This window comes from Pygocentrus nattereri, chromosome 17 (assembly GCF_015220715.1).
Source record: "Pygocentrus nattereri isolate fPygNat1 chromosome 17, fPygNat1.pri, whole genome shotgun sequence".
Lineage (NCBI taxonomy): Eukaryota > Metazoa > Chordata > Actinopteri > Characiformes > Serrasalmidae > Pygocentrus > Pygocentrus nattereri.
Window position 1 is genome coordinate 12,673,658 of NC_051227.1, and position 23,627 is coordinate 12,697,284.

Sequence of the window (23,627 nt, forward strand, 5' to 3'; positions counted from 1 at the left end):
TTTTAGAAGCCAGCAAGTTTTAAAACTATATAAATATAACTAATGAAGGAATGGATTAAGGGATGAAAGCAGGCATTGACAGTCAAATGCTACTGCACTTTGAACTTCACTACAAGGACGAATTACTTTTACTTTCCAAGTGAGCACAAAGTTCTGTTATGTCCACTTCTCATTGAATGTGTCTGCTTTTCATTTCTTTGATATATAAGTGAACAGATAGCACCTTCATCCGTTAGATGAACTGACATGTACTGTCAATTCGATCCCCTGAGCCAACAGTACATGACTTATGTGCCTTTGAGCAAGACACCTAACCCCCAACTGCTCCCTGGGCACTGTGGATAGGGCTGCCCACTGAGAACAACCAATAGGAGAAACTCACTAAGAGTGAGAAAGAACCACTGAGAGAACCAAGACTCAAAAGGAGAACCTCCTTAAGAGTGTGAGGAAGAATCATTTGTAAGAACCAAGACTCAAAAGGAGAACCTCTCTAAGAGCATGAGGAAAAACCACAGGAACCAAGACTCAAAAGGAGAACCTCTCTAAGAGCATGAGGTAAAACCACAGGAACCAAGACTCAAAAGGAGAACCTCTCTAAGAGCATGAGGTAAAACCACAGGAACCAAGACTCAAAAGGAGAACCTCTCTAAGAGCAAGAGGAAAAACCACAGGAACCAAGACTGAATCCACATAGACCAGTATGTAATGTTAAAAGTGAGTCAGAAAAACAAGCAGCTGTGGAGGATCTGCTGATTGAGTGGGAATCGGAGGTTGGTGGAAGCGAGAACACGGTGGGAGGAAGTTCAGTGTGTGTATGAGGCAAGAATAAAACCTAATGTTACTTTTAGCTGCAGGTCACCTTTTCACGTTACAGTAGACAATATGCCTTTAACTGATACCTCTCTACCCTCATTCTTAGCGAGACTGTTCCTCATAAAACCATGTTAATTGATGATCTAGTGTTGCAGTATTTATGTAAATGTCATCCAGCTCAGGCAGTCAGAAAATTGCCAGTACTGCTGTTATACAACATTAATTTCACGCTGGCTTCAGCTGAATATTCCTCGCTCAATTTTCTCCAGATAAACGTCCAGACAGATCCATCTTGTAATTCTCTACGGAGAGAAGCCTCAGTGTTACTGCCACATGGAAAACTGCTCTTAAAAAGCATCCGCAGTAAAATAGACACTAATAAATAATTTGTTATGCACCTTCTATATCTGAAGCTTTTGGATCTTTATTATGAGACCGGAAAATCCAAACCTGAAGGATAATTAGCGCACAGTTTAGTGTCCACATCAAGCAAACAAACACAATCTCCACCAAACATCACCATTCATCCTTAGCGGTTTATCTGCTGAGATTACTCAGATTAAATTCATCTAATTTTCAAATTTTGGCCTGGAGAATGTTCATCATTTGGTCACCATCATTCTCCACCAAACACTAACATTCTCCACTAAACACCAAGATTATCGAACACAAAACATCCTTCTCAACCAAATATCACTAAACGCCATAATTCTCTACCAAATACCATCATTTGCCACCAAACCCCAAAATGACCTAACATGTACAATCATTCTCAAACAAATTATCTAATACATAACAGCTTTCTCAACCAAACACCATCATTCCCCATCAGACACCATCTTTCCTCATCAGACTCCATCATTCCCCATCAAACTCCATCATTCCCCATCAAACTCCATCATTCCTGATCAGACACCATCATTCATCATCAGACACCATCATTCCTCATCAGACACATGCTTTGGCGTTACTGTAAGCCAAGGGGAGGTCTGGTCAGCAGAGACATCCACAGTGAGGATGTTGCTGTCATTCAGAGTGAGAGAGAGTGTGTAATCGAGCTGAAGGGTTTGTTTGAGATTAGAGCGGTGATGGATGGGGGTCAGTGGAGCAGACAAAGATGAGTTGGATTCTGAGCAGACCCTCTGTTGCACTGCTCCTGTGTGTGTTCCAGCAGGGGCTGGAAAGTTGCCCAGAACCATCAGGAGCTCTGTGATGCAAGTGTGTGTTTGGCGTCTGTAGGCCGGGTGAGGGAGATAACACACTCTCCTCACAGATTGTATGGACTCCTGCATTATTCACAGTGTTTACGTTGAGAAAGCTGTGTTATCTCTACACCCTCTGAGCTCAGGCAAGGAGAGAACGTTCCTCAGCTGAGCAGCACTTTTAATAAGAAATTCTTTAAGGCTAAATTTAATTCAGATTGAATAGAAATAGTGCTGAATTGTAATGAGTTTTATTCTACAGGAGACATTATGATTATAATGAATGAGCTGTTTTACATCAAACAATCAATCAATCTCTGGCTGGCTGGCTGGCTGGCTGGCTGGCTGGCTGGCTGGCTAGCTAGCTATCTGTCTGCCTATCTATCTACCTGTCTGTCTGTCTATCTGTGTTTGCATGTATATATGTATGTATGTTAGTCTGTCTGTCTGTCCGTCCATCCCACCGTCTATCAGGTAGACAGGCGGGTAGCCTGTCTGCCTGTCTATTTGTCTGTCTGTCTGTCTTTCTGTGTACAGTATCTATGTAAGTATCTCTCTATCTACAGTAGCTAAAGACAGATAAAGAGAATTCAGAACTAAACTGTCTCTCTGTCTCTCTGTCTCTCTCTCTCTCTCTCTCTCTCTCTCTCTCTCTCTCTCTCTCTCTCTCTCTCTCTCTCTCTCTCTCTCTCTCTCTGTTTTTCTGTCTGTCTCTCTCTTTTTCTTTCTTTCTTTCTTTCTTTCTTTCTTTCTCTGTCTCTCTCTCACTCTCTGTGTGTGTGTGTGTGTGTGTGTGTGTTTGTAGGTCCTCTGCTCTCTCCGTATGGATCATCATGCTGCTGTACTGAGGGTTCCTGTTTCACTCTGATTCAGCTCCAGCTCTCAATCTCTCTACTGCAGCCTTCCAGCCTTTCTTTCCACCCCTCCATCCCTCTGTCCCACCGTCTATCCATCATGAGTCGGGTCCTGGCAAAGCTGGACCCTCGGCGAGTCCAGTGGTCAGCCTTCAGCTCCCGAATCCTCCGGACCAAACCTGTAGAGTCCATGCTGGACAGCTCGGCTAGCACAGCGGGCACAGGTCCACACGGCACCAGGCTGGCGCGAGTGCTGACCACAGTGGATCTAGTCTCTCTGGGAGTGGGCAGCTGTGTTGGGACAGGCATGTATGTGGTCTCCGGGCTGGTTGCTAAGGAAATGGCCGGCCCAGGGGTCATCGTGTCTTTCATCATCGCCGCTGTGGCCTCCATACTGTCAGGTGACTGCACTACTAATACAAACATACTTCACTTATTTTACTCTATTTATTATGTATTTTATATTATTTAAAAGTTTGTGTGTTTTATATTACTTTATCTTTTTATTTTAGTGAAGGCAATGGTTCTATTTAGAACCATGAGTTCTATTTGGAACCTTTTGGATGCCTAAATGGTTGTTTGCATGGTGAAATGATTCTTCAGACTGAAAATTGTTCTTTATAGTACCTAAAGGGGTTCTTGTATTGTTACATTAGCACAATACCAGTACATTTTATGCTGATATATAAAACCTTATACAAAAAGGTTCTATAAAGAAACCATCAACACATTCTGCATCACTCTAAAGAGCCATTTCACCATGCAAAGAACCATTAAGGTGTCCAAATGCTTCTATATAGAAATCAAGGTTCTAAATAGAACTATTGCCTTTTCTAAAGAACCCTTGAGGATCCATCTTTTTAAGTGTGTACCTTAGCAATATGCAGCACACAGTTATATGCAGTTATACAATGGTATGTGCTTCTTATTATAATTCTTGGTTTAAATATTTTGTTAACTCATCCCTCAGTTTTCCAGACATCAATACCAATCCAATTCCAGAATGTTTGGTCTGATCTGAAATGATGTGGTTGTATACAGCTCTTTGACTGGACATATGGTTTTATTAATTAATTATCTTTACATGACAAATTCATACAAATTCAGAAATGAATGGGGTGCAAAGGTTGAACCATAGCAACTGCTGTTTGGTAACACCTTTGCAACCACCTGGAATACCATAGCAGCCACCTAGCCGCAGCTTAATGACCACCTGGGACACCATAGTAACCATTTATTAACACTTCTGCAACCATCTAAAATACCATAGTAACCATTCGGCAACACCCTACCAAATGCTGGTTGTTATCACCCTAGCAATCACCTGGGATACCGTATCAATGACTTATTAACACCTTTGCATCCATCTAAAATACCATAGTAACCACTCAGCAACACCCTAGCAACCACTGTTTGGCATCACCCTAGCAACCACCTGGGATTCCTTATCAATGACTTATTAACACCTTTGCAACCACCTAAAATACAATGAAAACCATTCGGCAACATTCTTGCAACCACCTGGGAAACTTGGGAAGGTGCAAACATCTAAAATATCATAGTAACCATTCAGCAACACCCTAGCAACCGCCATTTGGCAACACCATAGCAACCACCTGGGACACCATAGCAACCACTTAACACCTTTTGCAACCATCTAAAATACCATAGTAACCATTCAGCAACACCCTAGCAGCCGCCTGGGATACCATAGCAACCAAACATCAACACCTTTGCAACCACCTAAAATATCATAGTAGCCATTCAGCAACATCCTAGCAACCGCTGTTTGACAACACCCTAGCAACCACCTGGGATACCATAGCAACCACTTAACAGCTTTTGCAACCACCTAAAATACCACAGTAACCATTCAGCAACACCATAGCAACCGCCTGGGATACCATAGCAACCCCTTATCAACACCTTTGCAACCACCTAAAATACCATAGTAACCAACCAGCAACATCCTAGCAACCACCGTTAGGCAACACCTTAGCAACACCCCAATTCCAAAAACACTGGAATGTGAAATGCTTTATCTGTGAAATGTTGATCTGTATTAAATTGCAAACAGTACAAATACACAATATTTTATGTTTAAGCTGATGAACTTTATTTATTTTTTGATATATGCTCTAAATTTAAAACCTGCAGCGCATTCCAAACCATCTGGGACAGGATTCTCTTACCACTGTGTTACATCAGCTTTATTTTAACAGCACTTCATAATCATTTGGGGACTGAAGACACAAACTGATCCAGATTAGAAAGCAAAATGTTTTGCCATTCTTCTGTCTTCAGCTGCGCAGCTGCACAAGGCCTTTAATGTTGGATTTTTAAGCTAATGATGCAACACAGATTTCCGAGCCAGTGAGGTCAGTCGAGCACCCGATTATGCAGCCATGCTGTTCTGACAGTGTAGAATAATTTTGTGGTGCTGTTAAAACTGACAAAATATGTAGGTCAGTTTACAGTGAACCCAAAGGGAATTGGTTTGTCACTCAAGATTGAACTAAACAGGTTTTCATGTCTGATGATGATGATAATAATAAGAATAATAAGAATGAGAATAATAATGTATTTATAGAACACTTTTCATGGTGGTTGCAGCTCAGAGTGCTTTACAGACAGTAGATAAAGCTTCACAGTAATAAAAGAAACTGTGTATTAATGTCTTTTTCCTTTCACTCCACTACATTTCAGAGTCTAATATCTGACTTTTTCCTCCTACATTTTGAGAAATCTGTCGTTCCTTTTGGTTTCTGTGTGTATAAAAACGTAACATGTCAAAACGAAAGAAGCTCAAAGCCAGAGCACCAATCAGGGCCCAGCGGTCACTTTGTTTAGAGCTGGTTTTGACCTGTTGGTCATACCGACCCAGTGCAGCACGCGGTTCAACGTCAGTGCAGCAGCGTAACATTTTGGGAGAGTCTGTTCAACATAAATGATGAACTAACCTAACTTTGTGTAAATAGAGCACAATATAGAAATATGTCCACATATGCAGTCGAGACTGACGTGGCTTTTTTCTGAATTTCTACAAACACCATTTCATTTTATAGTAAATTAGTCTGGGCTGGTTTATGTTTATGAACAGAGACCTACAGATCAACATAGTAAAGGAGCTCATTTGTGATCCTGAGTTTAAAGCCAGTTTTTATTAAACTTAAACTTGGAACTAAGTTGTAAATAAATCTTAAACTGAAACTTTGGTTGTGTGTAAAAGTGATTTCAGAGCCACTCAGTTCTCCCTGATGGAAACTGTTTACCTTCAGTGTTTTGTGCTTATGATCATTTTAATAGACGTCAGCGTCACTAATTAATGACGTTCAGGCCCGTAGCCAGCATTGTGATGGGGGGGGATCTTTTTCCCCCAAAAGTGGACTTCATTTGGCTCTCTACTCCAATGCCCACTAAATACACGAGCACACTTCAAACCTTTTAATTTAGACATATTTTATTCATTATAAGTTTGTTGTGAGTCTGTTGTTGCTGTCCTTATTTGTTCATCTATTGCTCCCCACTGTTAACATAAATTTGATATAAATGTAAGTGTTACTCAAACTTCCTACATCTGTGATGTGACTTCATTGTCTGTCTCTGTTGCTCACCTCAGTTGTCTGTTGCTTTGTTCCATTGTCTCTGTTGCTGCCCTCCATTGTCTGTCTCTGATGTTGCTGTCCTTTATTGCCTGTCTCTCTACTGTTGACATAAATAGATAAGAATTACTTCATGAGGTACACTATCGGTATGGTCATTAAAACTTAAACATGAATTAATAATGATATAAATTGAAGTGTTCCGTCTTATTCAAATCTTCCTACAACTGTGCTGGGACTTCATTGTCTCTCTCTGTTGCTCACCTAGGTCTGTTGTTGCTCTCCCTCCTCTGTATCTCTGTTGCTGTCTGTCTCTGTTGCTTTTCTTTATTGTCTGTCTATTTTTCCTCTCCATCTTTTGTATCTCGCCTTCTTTATTTTTTTTAATTGGGTCTTGCCTTCACTGTCTGTCTGTTTTTCCTCTCCTTTAGGGTCATTTTACGGGAAATCGGACACTTTGGAACTCAACCGACACAGATATTCATCAAACTTTGTGCATTTTTAGTGGCAATGTAGAACCCCAGAACTGCATGTGCATGAATCTGCCACTAATATAAAGGGAGAAATGGACTAAGAATGTTTTAAGTAAGAGGGTAGCGCACTACACATTCAACCTTGATTATGTCCATTTAAATTACAAACAGATGGTTTTGATGCTGTTTGAAAGCTCTTTTCTGGCTCTACAGAGAACACAAACAACATTGAACTCAACAGTTGGGCCCTTTTTAGTGGCACGGTAGAACTCCAAAACTGCATTTGCATGAATCTGGCACTAATATTTCAGAGGTTGTTCATGACATTGCAGGCTATGTGTGGAAAAGATACTGACCATTTTAAAATAGTTTTTTTTTTATATTCAGATTTTAGTATTTTAATATCTCATAATTTATACTCAGCTAACTGTTGAGTTTCACTGCTACTAGCTGTTGATAGCTCACCCTCCAAATGCTGACCCACTGAATAAATACAGCAAAATAATAAATTTAGAAACATTTCCATATTTAACCCCTTTTTTACACCTCTATACTGTATTTTATTTACTATGGCCTTAGGAGCAACAGGCATGTTGAGAGTAAAATACACCCTAGCTTGATCATCAGCATTGCAGAGTGAGTGACTGAATGTTATTGTCACTTAACCTACATTTCTTAAAAATCAACTAAAATCCAGACTTTGGAGTTATCTGAATAATAACACTAATAATCCGGTGTTACATGTACAATATGCTATTGGGCTAAGCCGAGCCCGGCACTGTTAACTCAGGGGAGTCGTAGAAGCCCTGCACTCAGCAGTTTACCGATTTTGGGCCTTTTATTGAACAAGTCACCAATGTTTTGGGACAATGTTGCCGCCGATTTCTTCCGTTTTCGCTCCTTGTCTTCTTTTTTACCCATTTTCTCAAGTAACTTAATCCCCTGATTCTTATTCTTTCCACTAGCTAACAACAGAAATGGGGGAATTACCGCCACCTACTGGATTGGTGTAAAACAGTCTGAACAAAACGTGTAAAGAGAACCCCCCTGGCTACGGGCCTGACGTTCTATTAAAAGACTGGTTTACCAAGAGAGACGCTGGAGGACTTTCACCTGAAATGAGTTCATGAAGCCAGTCTGGTTATAAAAATGATAACAGGACATCAGAGCCAGAATTACTCTTTTAGTACTTTTACTTTTGATACTTAAGTACATTTGAAGGTAAATACTTTAGTACCTCTAGGTCTAAAGGTGGAGGTCTAAAGGGAGGAACTTCTACTTTTACTGGAGTGATATTTTACCTTGGATGTCTCTACTTTAACTCAAGTACATGGTTTGTGTACTTCGTCCACCACTGGTGAGATGATGATGATGATGATGATAATAATAATAATAATAATAATAATAATGAGGAGGTGGTTTTAGTGGCAAACTTTATTGAAATAATACCAAGAATGGCATTAATGTTGATCTTCATGCAGAGCGTTTGTATTCGGTAATGTGTGTACAGTCCTGTTTAATCCAAAAGGTTTTCAGCTTCAGAAATGAAGTAAAAAAGGAGGGAGTGGAGCTCCGAGATGGCTGCGATCGTCTGAGAGGGGTGGTGATCATTATTTCGCAAATAGTCAATTGTATACGTAATACATGTTCAAGCTATAGAGCACTGGAGGTGATGTGCTGTGTTGAATAATATATTAGCTGTGGTTTGGCTGCAGTAAATCAACCCAGCGGTGATTTTATTCCATGCCAACCAACATCTGCAGTGTTGTATGGCTTTTATAGAACAACACTACAAAGCATGGTGGGTAGCGCTTTCACCTCACAGCAAGAGGGGCCTGGGTTCGAGTCCCCAGCTGGGCGACCAGCATCCTCTCTGTGTGGAGTTTGCATGTTCCCCCAGTGTTTGTGTGGTTATCCGGTTTCCTCCCACAGTCTAAAGACATGCAGTGAGGCCAATTGGACATGCTACGTTGCTCCTAGGTGTGTGTGTCTGTCTGTCTTTCTGCCCTGTGATGGACTGGTGACCTGTCCAGGGTGGATCTTGCCTTTTACCCAATGACAGCTGGGATAGGCTCCAGCACCTGCCTCTGCCCAGAAGTGGCTTAGAAGGTATTCAGAGAGATTCAGACGTCTTTACAGTGGTGGTGATGGGAACCAGGTGTCGCCATGACTACAACACAGATATAGACATTTTATTTTCCACCCAGAACCACCAGAGAACCTACACGAGTCTTCTGAGTTTATAGGGAATGTTGATGATGGAAAATAGTGGAAAAATGGGAATAATACATTTTCCTTGCCTGATAATGAGGTGCATGTATTCCTCCACCTTGAACAGATTGAAAATCTTCTTCTGCTTTCGGCTGCTCCCTTTAGGGGTCGCCACAGTGGATCATCTACCTCCATCTTGCCCTATCCATTGCCTCCTCAACTTTCACACCAACCATCTCCATGTCCACCTTAACTACATCCATAAACCTTCTCTGAGGTCTACCTCTTCTCCTTCTACCCGGCAGCTCCATCTCCAACATTCTTTGACCAATATATCCACTATTCCTCCTCAACACATGTCCAAACCATCTCAACCTGGCCTCTCTGGCTTTATCTCCAAACTGCTCCACCTTCACTGTCCCTCTGATCTGCTCATTTCTAATCTTGTCCATCCTTGTCACTCCCAACAAAAATCTCAGCATCTTCATCTCCGCCACCTCCAGCTCAGCCTCCTGTCTTTTAAACAGAGCCACAGTCTCCAAACCATACATCATAGCAGGACGCACTACTGTCTTGTAAACCTTCCCTTTCACTCTTGCTGCTATCCTTCTGTCACACATCAGCCCTGACACCCGTCTCCACCCACTCCATCCTGCCTGCACCCTCTTCTTCACCTCTTTTCTACACTGTCCATTGCTCTGGATGGTTGACCCAAGATATTTGAAGTCATCCACCTTTACGACCTCTACTCCTTGCATCTTCACCTTTCCACCTGCCTCCCTCTCATTCACACACATGTATTCCGTCTTGTCTCTACTGACCTTCATTCCTCTCCTCTCCAGTGCAAACCTCCACCTCTCCAGATTCTCTTCCACCTGCTCTCTACTCTCACCACAGATTACAATGTCATCTACAAACATCAAGGTCCACTTTTTCTTAGCTGCCTTCTTCTTCTGAATACTCTCCTGGACTTCCTCATTCCACCACCAACTTTCCTTGTCTTCTTTCCTCTGACCAGACGAAACACTCAACACATTCTTGCCAGTTTCTCTCACCACCTTAGCTGTAGTTTCCCAGTCCTCAGGCAGCTCCTCACTGCCCCCAAGGGCCGGTTGCAATTTTTCCCTGAACTGCCTGCAACCATCCTCCTCCTTCAGCTTCCACCATCTAATCTTTGGCTCTGTCTTCACTCTCTTCCTCTTCTTTGTTTCTAATCTCATTGCTACACTTTCCCCTGGCACCACTTTATAATCTCCAATCTCCTTAAGGTGGCATCTCCTGCTAAGGATATAATCCACCTGTGTGCAGATTGAAAATATTTTGGGATTAAAATCTTCTCAAAACAGCGTCTCAGTCACCAGGCAGTGAATTCAGAACCATTTCATGTAGGAACTTTCTATGAGGAGCTTTTAGAGGGGGACGTCTGGTTCCTATCACCACCACTGTGAACAGGTCTGACTCGGTACGTTTCTCTAGAACAGAGAATTTCACACCAAACCACTCTGAATGACTTTTAATGATTAATAATAGAATTTAAAAAATAGAATAGAATCATCAGAATTTTGGAGAATCAGTGGAATTCCCCTTTAAATTTATGCACTTCACCTCGCACTCTGTCCCTCACATGCTCATCCTGTCAGGTGACCACACCCACTTCCTGTAGCACGGTCAGTGTGACATTAAAAGAAGGCCGTGTTATATCATGCACGGTGATAATCCTTCAAACAGCAGGGCTGGAACTCAGATCAGGTCCAGACATTGTCACAGTGCAGAGGGCAGTGACATAATTAAGTGTCCGTTTATCAGCTGCCCCTCAGTCTGTACAGCAGGAGTGTTTTTCTTGTTCATGTGTGCTGATATTTCTCTCTGTAGTAGATAATGTGATTAGAATTAATGTTCTAGAGGTTTTGTTAGTGGCCTTGAGCTTCACTGCTCTCAGCTGTGTGTTGAAAGTACAGAGCAGTGTGTGAGACCGAGGAAAGCTTAGGACAGAGTGCTTGAGGAGATGGGGACATTTTAGGAAGGGAGATGATTTTATTTATTGCAGTGGAAATCTATCATTTTAATCCGTTTACTTTTGCCAACTAACAGTGTGGAGCGATTTTAATCCAGTATGAATCTGCCGTGTGTTAAGAAACCGAGTGAACAGTAATCTGATTCAGAATCAGAAGCTGATTCTCCTAATCTGAGCAGTGTCCTGAAAAGATTGATTCATTCTGATGTTCTACAGCGCACAGCATGCTGGTGCCAAAATAAACCTGGAGGGGAAAATTAATTTCATCATCCCTGTTATACTGGAATAAATTAAAGAGGACACTGGAAAGACTTTTTCTTTCCAGCCTGTCGTCCACCCATGGAAACAAACACATCATTCACACTGGACAGACACACGAACGCTTAGCTTTCTCGCTCATTTATTAGGAGCAAGTATTTTAAGTGGAGCAGTTAAAGCTATTCAACATTTTTATCTCAGTAATTAACTTTTTTTAATCCATGTGAAAGTATTGGTGTGATTTTACAACCATTTTATTTTCAGTGGTCAGTTTGGTCTTTTATTTGTTGACCACAGGATGTGCTGTGCTAAAGCCTGGACACACCTCCTTGTGAAGTTTCTGTTATCAGTATTTTTCCACATTTATTAGTGGAATTTAAAAGTGGAGCAGTTTTCCACAGAGTAATAGCAAATCAGAATCACTTTATTTTCCAAGGTGTTTTACACATACTGGCCACTTCATTAAGTTCATCTTCTTGTATCTCCACTCATTGTCCATTTTATCAGCTCCACTTACTGTAGAGTTTCACTCTGTAGTTCTACAGTTACAGACTGTAGTCCATCTGTTTCTCTGATACTTTGTTACCCTGTTCTTCAGTGGTCAGGACCCCATGGGCCCCCACAGAGCAGGTACTATTTTGGGTGGTGGGTCATTCTCAGCACAGCAGTAACACTGACGTGGTGGTGTGGTAGTCTGTGTTGTGCTGGTGCGAGTGGATCAGACACAGCAGTGCTGCTGGAGTTTTTAAACATTGTGTCCACTCACTGTCCACTCTGTTACACACTCCTACCTTGTCGGTCCACCTTGTAGATGTAAAGTCAGAGACGACAGCTCATCTGCTGCTGCACAGTTTGTGTTGGTCGTCCGCCTCCCCCAAAATGTGTCGTACAGAAATGATACAGCGGCCGATTTGTAAGATAATTCGGTTGTAACTTTGTGGGCTTAACTTTAAAACCATTGCACCAGATGCTCCTGAATTTCTGCTAAGAACAGATGTGATTACACTTAGCTGGGAAATTCTAGATATTTTTAAGCTGTTGTAATCACAATAAACAAGCTTGTTCAGTAAATTATTACATTAGAACGAGAGTCGAAAACCCAAGTGTTAAAAAAAAAGCCATTTTGTCAAGTTTTAACAAAAGTCAAACCACCTTGGGAGTCATTTCATGTCCATTTTATTGAAATAATATTTTACCATCTTGGCTGATAATATGTCTCAGTATGTGCTGATGTACTTGTATAGGCTAAAACATATAATATAAACAAAGAATATAGACTTATTTTGCTCTACTTTAAACTTCAGCTTGGCTGTAGCTGCTTTTCTCGCATCTCCAGCAGGAAACTTTTCCACAAAAATCTAACAGTTTTTGTAAAATGTCTCTCAATGTTTGACTTTTTACGAGGCTGACGTCGCTTCTCATTCACCAGCTTCTTGTTTGAGTTTTCCCTCTCTACCTTAAATGATGCCTGAAGCACCTGAACGTAACCACTGCACCATTTAAGGTGGAACAGTAAAATTCCAATGAGAAGCTGGCAAACAAGAAACTGACCACAGCTCTTTGACCTTTAAGTGTTTGTTTCTCATTGCAGATTAATCATATCAGGAAACCAGCTGGACTGATTATAAACCCAAATAAGTCCATTCATCTCCAAATTATCGATGTTCGTCTTAAATCTCTCTCTTTGCCGTTTCGTAGCTACTAGCTGGGCGAGACTGTCGTCTGTGTTGCTATGGTGACCAGCAGTCTGCGCTGATCTTCAGGGTTAAAGGGTGAATCAGCAGTTCTACATTAACTCCAGCGTTTAAGACCATTTACTGTTAAACTGTGTTGAACGATCAGCAGAGCTTTATTTTACTGTAAAGGAGGATTATTTTATTATTACCTACTAATCTGATTCTGCTGTGGAGCCTCAACAGGGCTATAAAAGAGTCGCATGTTGCCGACCGCTGGCTTTAAAGGTGTTTACAAAGAGCTGTTTGCCAATATTCCCACATTGCTTTTAAACTCTAGCTGAAACCATGCAGATAGTAGTTTATTGTATTTATTTAATGTTTCTTGCAGTGTAGCAAGTGAGAATTGTAAAAGGCTGTGGTGTTTGGAGGTGAGTCAAGACGGATCACAAACACCATGCTGTATTTTTGGATGGTTGCACCCTCACCCTAACTCACCGATCATAGTGGCGATGATGGTTTAATGGCAATAAAATGTTTGGTTTTTTGGTTCTTCTTCTGGAGATGCTCTGTTCTAGTGTGGTTCTTTGCTCTTTTTCACATTAACTGAGATCTTACTTCCTCTTCTGTCTACAAGTTTTTCAAAGGTATGCTGACCTAGTTACAGTTGTAGGCTATGAAGGACCAACTGAGTTAACAACTTATTACAGCACCACGCTGAGGCAGAGCAGTGCTACAGCTCTACTTAGTTAAGAACACCAAAGACAGAACCTGAGTGTGGGAGAAGCAGCTAAATAATGAGCTTTCACTGAAGTTGTATTTGAGTGTCATCATAATAAGTTTATTTTCAGACACCCCTTATAATTTTGGTTTTGAGACATTTGGGGGTCCCTGGCCTCTCAATTTAGTTACTAGGGTAGTCTATGTGGTTGCCAGTGTGTTTATAACCATTTGTTGTGGTATCCCAGTCAGTTCCTAGGTGGTTGCTTTGTTATTCCAAGTGGTTGCTACATCATTTCTGCATTTTTTGACATTTGCAGCTCAAAAAGGTTGAGAACTGTTCTGCTGTGTGCTGTCCTCCCATACTCTCTCATCTTGACCGATGCTTTTTGAAAAACATAATCTTTTATGTCGTTACTTTGACCTATTTATTTAAGACCTGTTGGTGCGTCCGAGTCCAAGTGTCTCTGGTTGACTGTACTTGTGTCCCTACAGGTGTGTGTTATGCTGAATTCGGTGTGCGGGTGCCAAAGACCACAGGCTCTGCCTACACCTACAGCTATGTGACGGTGGGCGAGTTCGTGGCATTCTTTATTGGCTGGAATCTGATCCTGGAGTACCTGATTGGCACGGCAGCGGGAGCCAGTGCCCTCAGCAGCATGTTCGACTCTCTGGCCAATCACAGCATTAGCAGCTTCATGATCAGCCACGTAGGAACCCTGAATGGACTGGGTGAGCATATTTGTGTCTACTATGCATCCCCAGGCCACTCTAGAAGGGCCAGATTAAGAGAAAAGCTGCATTAACAACAGCTTTAATGGACATTCTGAGTGAGTTTTAATCTTCCACTTCCAGGTCATTTAATCCCCGACAGTTAAAGAATCCGTTCTGAGAAAAATCTGATTTACACTGTTTTCCTCCTTAGCCCAAAGTAGTTGACCAGCCAGCTTGGTGTCTGCTTTATACATTGCATACCTAAAAATATCAGTAGTAGTCATCTTGACGTTTGAATTTTGTCCATGTGTATGCTGATCAACAAACCAGTCATGACAGAAAATGGACAGACTGGTTCTACATCTGTAAAGGAGCTTGACAGGGCTGACCACTGTCACCATCCCTGTTCGCCCTGTATGTTAAATGTATAATAGGATTCAAGATCGTAAAATTTTTAGACCCCTCAGTCAGAACCAGGATGAGGAGGCCAGCCTTGTGTCTTTATTTCTGCATTTTGTACATGGTTCACAGACACCATACTGACCTGGTCATCATAGAAATTGGCCATGTTTACATAGGCTGGCTCATTCCTTCCATTGTCCTCAGGGGTGCAGATCACACAAATAAGACATGTTATAAAACATAATACTAAATATAGTATCACATGTAAAGCATTTAATACAGCAGATCCTTCAATAAACATCAATAACCCTCAACATGTGAAATAAACCTAACTGTTTTTGATGGTTAAATGATGTCGGGTGTTTGGTCTGGCAGCAGTTCTGGGAAGAGCCCGCTTTCTTTTTCTGTTATGCCTGTATGGTGCTGGCATAGCCATCAGCATGAGTGTCTGGAGGCCAGTGCCAGCCAGGATGAGTCACTACAATATAAAGAAAACTAAGGTTGTTATGATTTATTTTATTATGGGTGGTAAAGATGTAGAAGTGAAGGATAGATTTTGCCTACTTGGATCAATTAATGACAACAGAACATCCAGCAGTACAAATGTATTGCAAGCAGTTTAGCCCCACCCATTCAGCCTACAGAAGTTTAGCTCCACCCATTCCGCCTACAGAAGTTTAGCTCCACCCATTCAGCCTACAGCAGTTTAGCCCCCACCCATTCAGCCTACAGCAGTTTAGCCCCCACCCATTCAGCCTACAGCAGTTTAGCCCCCATCCATTCAGCCTACAGCAGTTTAGCCCCCACCCATTCAGTCAGCTTCTTGAATAAGGCTCCTTACAGGGCAGCCATTTATAACCGAGCTCATTTACATATTTTGGCAATAAAAGCACAGGAACAAAAGCAGCCTGTTTAATTGTAAAGGATAAAGAGAGTTTGGGTAATAATCATGTAGAAACCACACTTGTTCTGAGCGTAGCTCTGAAACAATAAAGGAAAAATGCAGGTTTTGGGATCTTTAAACGTCAGGAAGTTCTTTCTCCAGCCAACAGGCAGACGTCACCTCTACAGCAGCTCCTGACCAAACAGGACGAGGCTCGGAGCAGTGCGTGAGCTGACTCAGCCTGCAGCTGTTAGAAATCCTGCAGCCTTAACTCTGTCCTCTTTCACTGCATCACTCCTCAACATTTCATATTCATCTCCGCCCAGGGCACACACAGGGGCATGCTGGGTATTTTTAGAATCACGTGGTGTGTTTGGTGACAGATGTTGAAGGTTGTGTGAGGTTTTTCTGTTCTGACGTTGTTCGTCCATCGCCTGAGGCACATTGTCAGAGCAGTGACGAGCAGACAGGAGAGTGAAACAGATCAGCGAGAAGCTGCTCAGAAAGATATTGTTTATTTGGTTGTTTTAGCTAGAATAGATTGAACTTCTTAAAACAGGCCTCTGGCATTAATACTGTTGTTTCACTGTGCTATTTAAATACAATTTCATAATTAATTACATTAAATGGCCCTGCATTTGAAAGCTTAATATGTATATAACACATACATAGGCATTGAATAGCATAGCTGTAACCCTTTTGAATAACTCTCCAGGGTTATTACGGTTGTTTCACTATGCTATTTTAGTGTAATTGCATGACTAATTTCATAATTAATTCTTTACTTGAAGGATACCTTCATAACACATACACAAACATTTAAATAACAACTAAAAACCAGCACTCAAGTATTCATAAACAGCTTATGTCAATATTCGTAAGATGTTAATGTAAAGTAAATGACTAAAGTGATGGACTCTTCTTCCATTTCTAACACTTTTGTGAAGCATCATTCCCAAGGAATGGAGCTTATAACCTAGAGATCTACAGTCTGTGAAAGACTTTACTACAGTGATCATTTTCATACATATTTTCCATCTTGTTTTGCAGAACCGATATTTGGCATTACACTATAGTAACCTAGCAACACCCTAGTAACCATCTATCAAATACCCTAGCAAGCACCTAGCAACACTCTAGCTACCACCAGAGAAACCATAGCAACACCCTAACAACCATCTGTCAAATACACTAGTAAACACTTAGCAACACCCTAGCTACCACCAGAGAAACCATGGTAACTATCCAACAACCACCTGTCAACCCTAGGAACCACCTAGTAACACCCTAACCACCATCTATCAAATACCTTTGCAACCACCTAGCAACACCCTAGCTACCACCAGATAAATCATAGTGACTACCTAGCAACACCCTAACCACCACCTAACAAATACCCTAGCCACCACCTAACAACTACCCTAGCAATCACCTGGAACAACCACATACAGAACACCTACAGAAATTATATTTGGCATTACACTATAGTAACCTAGCAACAATCTATCAAATACCCTAGCAACACCCTAGCTACCACCAGAGAAACCACCTAAAAAATGACCCTAGCACGCACCTGGAACAACCACATACAGAACACCTACAGAGCTGATATTTGACTTTCTTATCTAGGCCTCTGTTTCTTAAGTTCCATTCCTTGGGAACTGTGCTTTATAACAGTCTTATAGATGGAAGAACTGTCTGTCACCTTTTATTTTAGAGGTCCTCAAATACAATATTATTTACTTCATAAAACATTTTACATCATCTTGCGAATGCAGACATGAGCTGTCAATAAATACTCAAATAACTTTTCAGTGCATTAGTCAAAGGATATGAATGTGTTATGTATTTCTAATGCAGCTATCCTTTAAATAAAGGGTTTCCTTTACACAGTTACATAACATCACATTTAAGTTTGATTTATTTTCTGCATTGACAGGTTCAAGCCTCAGTTCTTACTTTTTCTCCATTTTTTTTTATCGTTTACTTTCTACACTTTCTTCAGAATTTTGTCATTCTTGGACTAATGTTGGGCAGTTCTGAGAGTTGCAGGTTTCTAATGCATTATGATGATGATATTTATATGAGGTGCGAGGATGCTGTCATAACAAAACATATGGGAGACTGAAAAAAATGTTTTTTAATGTATGTTAATGTAATGACATTTAGCATTTGACTATTATAAAAAAAGCAACAAAATGGTGCTATGAGGTTAAGCTCTCTTTAGGTACTTGATCTTTTTGTTTACAGTCACACCTGTCTTCTCTCCTCAGGTAAAGGTGAGCAGTCATACCCAGACATTCTGGCCTTGATCATTGCTATCCTGGTCACAGTAATTGTGGCTCTGGGGGTAAAGAACTCTGTGGGCTTCAACAATGTCCTGAATGTCATCAACCTGATGGTGTGGGTCTTCATGATGATTGCAGGACTTTTCTTCGTCAGTGGAGCAAACTGGGACGAAGGACGATTTCTGCCATTCGGCTGGTCAGGGGTAAAATTCTGCAGCACATATCATCTGCCTAACAAGACCATAACAACCATCTAGCAATACCCTAGCGACCACCTGGAACACCATAGCAACCACCTAGCAATTGCCTACCACCCATGAGTGATACTACAGTAACAACCAATTAAAATCACTGCAACTGCTCGCAACACCCCAACAACCATCAAAGAAACTGTTCTAACCATATAGCAACACCCAGCAACCACATAACAAATAACTTTGCAACCAAATACATAGCAACCCTGTTGCAGTTCCTTAGCAATCATCTCCAATACCATTGTAACTACACAGCAGTACCCTAGCGAACACCAGAGATACCATGACAACTATGGGTGTTTTCACACTTGGGCCATTTCAGCATCTGAGTCATGGTTTCTTTTGCATATGTGAACATGCCAAATGAACTCAAACCCCTCTAAATGGCCTCAAAAACAAACCAAACCTGAGAGGTGGTCTCAGTTCAGTTTGTTTGTAGTTTTTGTGGTTTGATTAATTTGTGCATTGTAAAAACAAAATGTCTCCAGTTCGCTTTAGCTTTGCTTTATGGTGAAGAGCTTGAGGCTTGTCGTACACACAGCTAGTCTTCAGCACTTCAGCAGGTAAAACAGACCAAGGGTCATTTATAAGGTTCTACTCAGGACAAAGTCTCTGATCTGAGACGGACAGCAGCTCTGACATATTAAAGTGATAAGATGCGAGAGTCATTGTGATTTTATCGTGTTAAAGACTAAAACTGGGCACACAGTGCAGTTTTCAGCTGCTTTCACTTGGAACGAATGAAAGTTCGCCAGGTGGAGCTTCAGTGAGGAGCACAGCCGAAAACGGAGCCCACCTCGGCAGACCCGCAGGGCCATTTTTCCAATTTTGTGTGATGCACTTCGGCCAATCATTTCAGCGCAGCCAATAAGAGAGCAGCAGGCGGGTCTGGTGGTTCTTCTCATCACCAGATACATCAGATTTATCAGAGAACGCTGCCCACTTGTCGAGCGCCGCTGTGAAAGGAGTCCGAGTTCTAATGGGGTTGTGGTCTGAACAAGAAGTGGTCTGAGATCCCAAAGCACCAGAAAGAAAACTGAGTCCTGTTTATAGTCACTTACACTGTGAACACAAACAGAACTGAGGCCATTTGCAGTTCCAGGTTCACTTTAACAGAACTTGGTTCAGTTCTTTTAAAACAAATTATATGTGAAAATGCTGTACATAGCAGCAACCTAGCAATAACTTAGCAACATCATAGCATCCACCTGGAATAACATATGGACCTGGAATAACATATGGACCATTTAACAACAATCTAGCAAACATCTAATATACCATAGCAATCATCTAGCAACACATGGGAGACGTGTGGAGAGGCCATGGAAAAAAGACTTTCGGTGGCTTCAAGGAGGTTCTGGATAATTATCTGACATCTCAGGAGCAACCAGTGGCTTCACTGAAGCTATAATCAGCAGGGGTGGAGAACCTCAGACTTGAAATGAGGATATTGTTGGTCGGTGGAAGGACCACCAACCGAAATGCTTAAGGCTCTGGATGTTGTGGGGCTGTCATGGCTGACACACCTCCACAATATCGCATGGACCTTGGGAACAATACCCTTGGACTGGTACACCAAGGTGGTGGTCCTTTTTTTTAAGAAAGTGGATTTGAGAGTGTATACCAGTTACTGGGATATCACACTGCTCAGCCTCCCTGGGAAAGTTTATGCCAAGGTGCTAGAAAGGAGATTTCAACCAATAGTTGAACCTCAGATTGAGAAGGTACAAATGTGGATTCCATCACAAACAATGGACTGGCTTTTCAGCCTTGTGTGGCTTGTTGAGGGGATTATTGTATGTGAGTTTGCCAACCAGTCTACATGTGTTTTGTGGACTTTGAGAAGGCCTACAAGCATGTTGCCAGAGATATTCTGTGGGAAGTCCTGTGGGAGTATGGGGTGCCAGATCTACAACTCCAGGCCATTCAGTCTCTGCATGCCCGAAGTGAGAACTGTGTCCATATTTTCGACATTAAGGCAAACCTGTTCAATGTGGGTGCTGGACTCTGCCAAGGTGTTGTGCCTTGTCTCTAGGAAGGCATTGTTTGTGGAGGCTGGAAGATGGCATCTCTGCTTTTTGCATGGCTCCAGCGCATAGATGCCTGTAGCGCTCCCTGGAGTGGTTCACAGCTGAGTGTAAAATGTATTGTATGCAGATCAGCAGCTCCAATTCTGAGTCCACGGTCCTTACCTGGAAAACGATGGCATTCCCCTTTCAGATAAGGGGACAGGACCTGCCCCAGGTGGAGTCTAAGTATCTTGGGGTCTTGTTCACGAGTGATGAGAAGAGGGATTGTGAGATCGGCCACAGGCTGGGAGAGGCGGCAGCAGTAATGTGGTTGATGTACTGGACTGTAGTGGTGAAGAGGGAGCTGAGCCACAAGGCAAACTACAATCCCACTCTCACCTATATTCATGAGCTTTGGTTAATGACAACAGAATGAGATCATGGATACAAGCGGTGGAAATGAGCTTTCTTTGCAGCATGGTGAGCTACACTCTACTTGACAGTGTGAGGAGCTTAGTGACACAGGAGGAGCTCAAAGTAGACCCGCTACTCCTCCACTTGAGGTGGTTTGAGCATCTGAGTAGGATGCTCCCTGGCCACCTCCCAGTGGAGGTGTACAAGGCACAGCCAAATGAGACAAGACCCTTATATCATCTTAGGACCCGCTGAAGGGATTACATTCCCAAACTGGCCTGGGAGCAACTTATGATCCCCCCCCAGAATGAGCTATAAGATAAACTGAGAATCTCAGTTGTCCCTATTGCTGCCACAACTCTAGCAAGATCAAGTGGTTTAAAAGATGAGTGAATGAATAAAAAGCAGTTAGATTAACCTATTATCCAAATAGGTGTGGCTGCAGGTTTTCGTTGCAATTAAGCTGGAGTACCCCTGATTCCTTATTTAATCAGTTGGCCTCAGTTTACAAATAATTAATTAGGTGCAGAAGGTGAGCTCCTGCTTGGGTGGAGTGAAAACCTGCAGCCACACTTGCCCTTTGTGGCTAAACTAGTGACCCCTGTCTTAAAATGTAAGGGCCAATTAATTCAGTCATAGTAGTTACTAAACAATAAGTTATATACATAAGCTGCTTTCCCACTACATGGTACCAGCTCGACTTGATTCAACTTTACTTTGGCTCTCCTTTAGGCAGACCTGGTATCTGGTACTAAGTTTGGTATCACCAAGTGAGCTGAGCCAATAACGAAAGGTGAAGTGGAACAACTACTGATTGATCGGAGAGAATCGCTAAACACGTGCAAACATAAGGTACCAGGTTAGCGACCCTCTTGTGTCGCCTTTGAGCAAGTAGAATAGTCTTGTTGTCTTGCAGCCATCATCCTCTCCCAAACAAAATTTGTCTCCTTTAGATCACGGCAGTTTGATGTGGTATCACTATGACAACCAGCTACATATAGGGGTGCTATATATAAGTAGCTGGTACCAAAAGTGCATCGAGTTGAGTCAATTCAAGCTGTACCATGTGATGGAAAAGCGGCTTTAGTAACTGAATAGTTTAAGTCAAGTCAAGTCAAGAGTCAAGAGGCTTTGATCGTTGCATCTATGTGCAAGTACCCAGTGGAGTGAAATTACGTTCCTCCAGGAACATCACGGTGCAACAAAGAACACAAAGTACAAAGTGTGAGTGTGCAGACATCGTGTGCAAACAAAAAATTAAACTAGAAACAATAAATACGATACATTAAACAGACATTAGACACAGTAAACAGACAGGACAGCGCAGCACCAACACAGCACTCATTCTGGACATGAGGTAGTGGAATAAGGTGAGGAGATATTAACATGCTGTGATCTGTGAGTCATGCAGTCAGATGACATACACAAACACAGCAGTTACTGAGGTAACTGAGTAAAACAGTGAAAACACAGTGTAGCAGCAATGATCCAGATAGTGCAAGTAGAGCATCAAAAGAGTTGTGTGTGTGTGTGTGTGTGGGTGTGGGTGTGGGTGTGTGTGTGTGGGTGTGGGGAGTATGTGGGGGGGGGGGGTTAGCTCAATCCTTGTGAGTTAAGTGATTGAATTAAGATTTTACTTATTATTATTATTATTATTATTATTATTATTATTATTATTAACTACAGAACTGAGACTGTACTGACTTTGCTCTGCAGGTGATGCAGGGTGCTGCCACCTGCTTCTATGCCTTTATTGGGTTTGACATCATCGCCACGACAGGAGAGGAGGCCAAAAGCCCGAACACGTCCATCCCGTACGCCATCACCGCATCACTGGTCACCTGCCTGACCGCATATGTCTCTGTGAGTAGCAGACACCTGCACAGCTGCTAAACTTTAAGCTTTGAGTTGAATAACAGCCTCTCCTGCATTAGAGGTACAGTCTACTGGGTCTCTCAGTTTAACTGTTAAAATGCTGCAATTTATTATGAATTATTTCTCACTCATAACTCATAGAAACAGACTAAGCTAAGTGTAGAAAGGGCAGACTGTAAAGTTTTTTAATCTGGACTATATTTTGTCGTATTTGTAGGTATTTTTTATGATTTGTATTTGCTTGTTGTTGTGTCAGCAGTCTCGATCTGCAGAAAGAAACACAGTTCATATCTTCAAATTAACAGAAAAAATGTATGGAATATAAATTAAATATGGAATCATGTAACTATGTATTGAGTTACTTAATTAGATAACCAATTAAATAGCATTAAATTGGCCTTTGGTCAACTAAATACCAAATAAAAATGTGCTCTCAATTTATTGCACCTGAAATTGTTTTGGTGAAATCAAGTTTATAGGTGAACTTATTTAGTCAAATGAACCAATTAAATGTACCTAGTCACACATTTTGCTCTTGCTAAATAAAGTCATTGTTAAAACTGGAATCTCAGTTGATTAACTCTTTCATTTCTTCTACAGTGCGCTTGCACTTTCGCTAACTGGCCACTTTATTAGAAACACATAAAACATTCTTCTACTCACTGGCCACTTTATTAGAAACACCTACCTTGTGCTTCCACTAACTGGCCACTTTATTGGAAACACTTTATGTCCACTAACTGTCCATTTTAAGAGAAACACCTACCTTGTGTTTTCTCTTACTGGCCACTTTATAAGAAATACAGTACCTACCTTCTACTTCCACTAACTGGCCACTTTAAGAGAAACGTCTACCTTGTGTTTTCTTTTACTGGCCACTTTATTAGAAACACATACCTTGTGCTTCCACTAATTGGCCACTTTATTAGAAACACCTACCTTGTACTTCCATTAACTGGCCACTTTAT

The 23,627-nt window shown here is 41.6% G+C and overlaps 1 protein-coding gene across 3 annotated transcripts in view; it reads left to right on the forward strand.

Moving 5' to 3' along the window:
* slc7a14a (solute carrier family 7 member 14a) overlaps positions 1-23,627 on the forward strand; it is an 80,595-nt gene that overhangs the window by 46,579 nt on the left and 10,389 nt on the right. For 2 of the 3 annotated variants that reach the window (XM_017722319.2, XM_017722320.2), the window contains 4 exons: positions 2,821-3,270; positions 14,316-14,552; positions 18,093-18,310; positions 22,501-22,647. In XM_017722319.2, the coding sequence (XP_017577808.1) occupies positions 2,970-3,270; positions 14,316-14,552; positions 18,093-18,310; positions 22,501-22,647 (903 nt within the window). In that variant the 5' untranslated portion in view covers positions 2,821-2,969. Of the gene's footprint in view, positions 1-2,820; positions 3,271-14,315; positions 14,553-18,092; positions 18,311-22,500; positions 22,648-23,627 lie in introns of those variants that run through there. The other variant, XM_037546641.1, reaches the window with a different exon arrangement.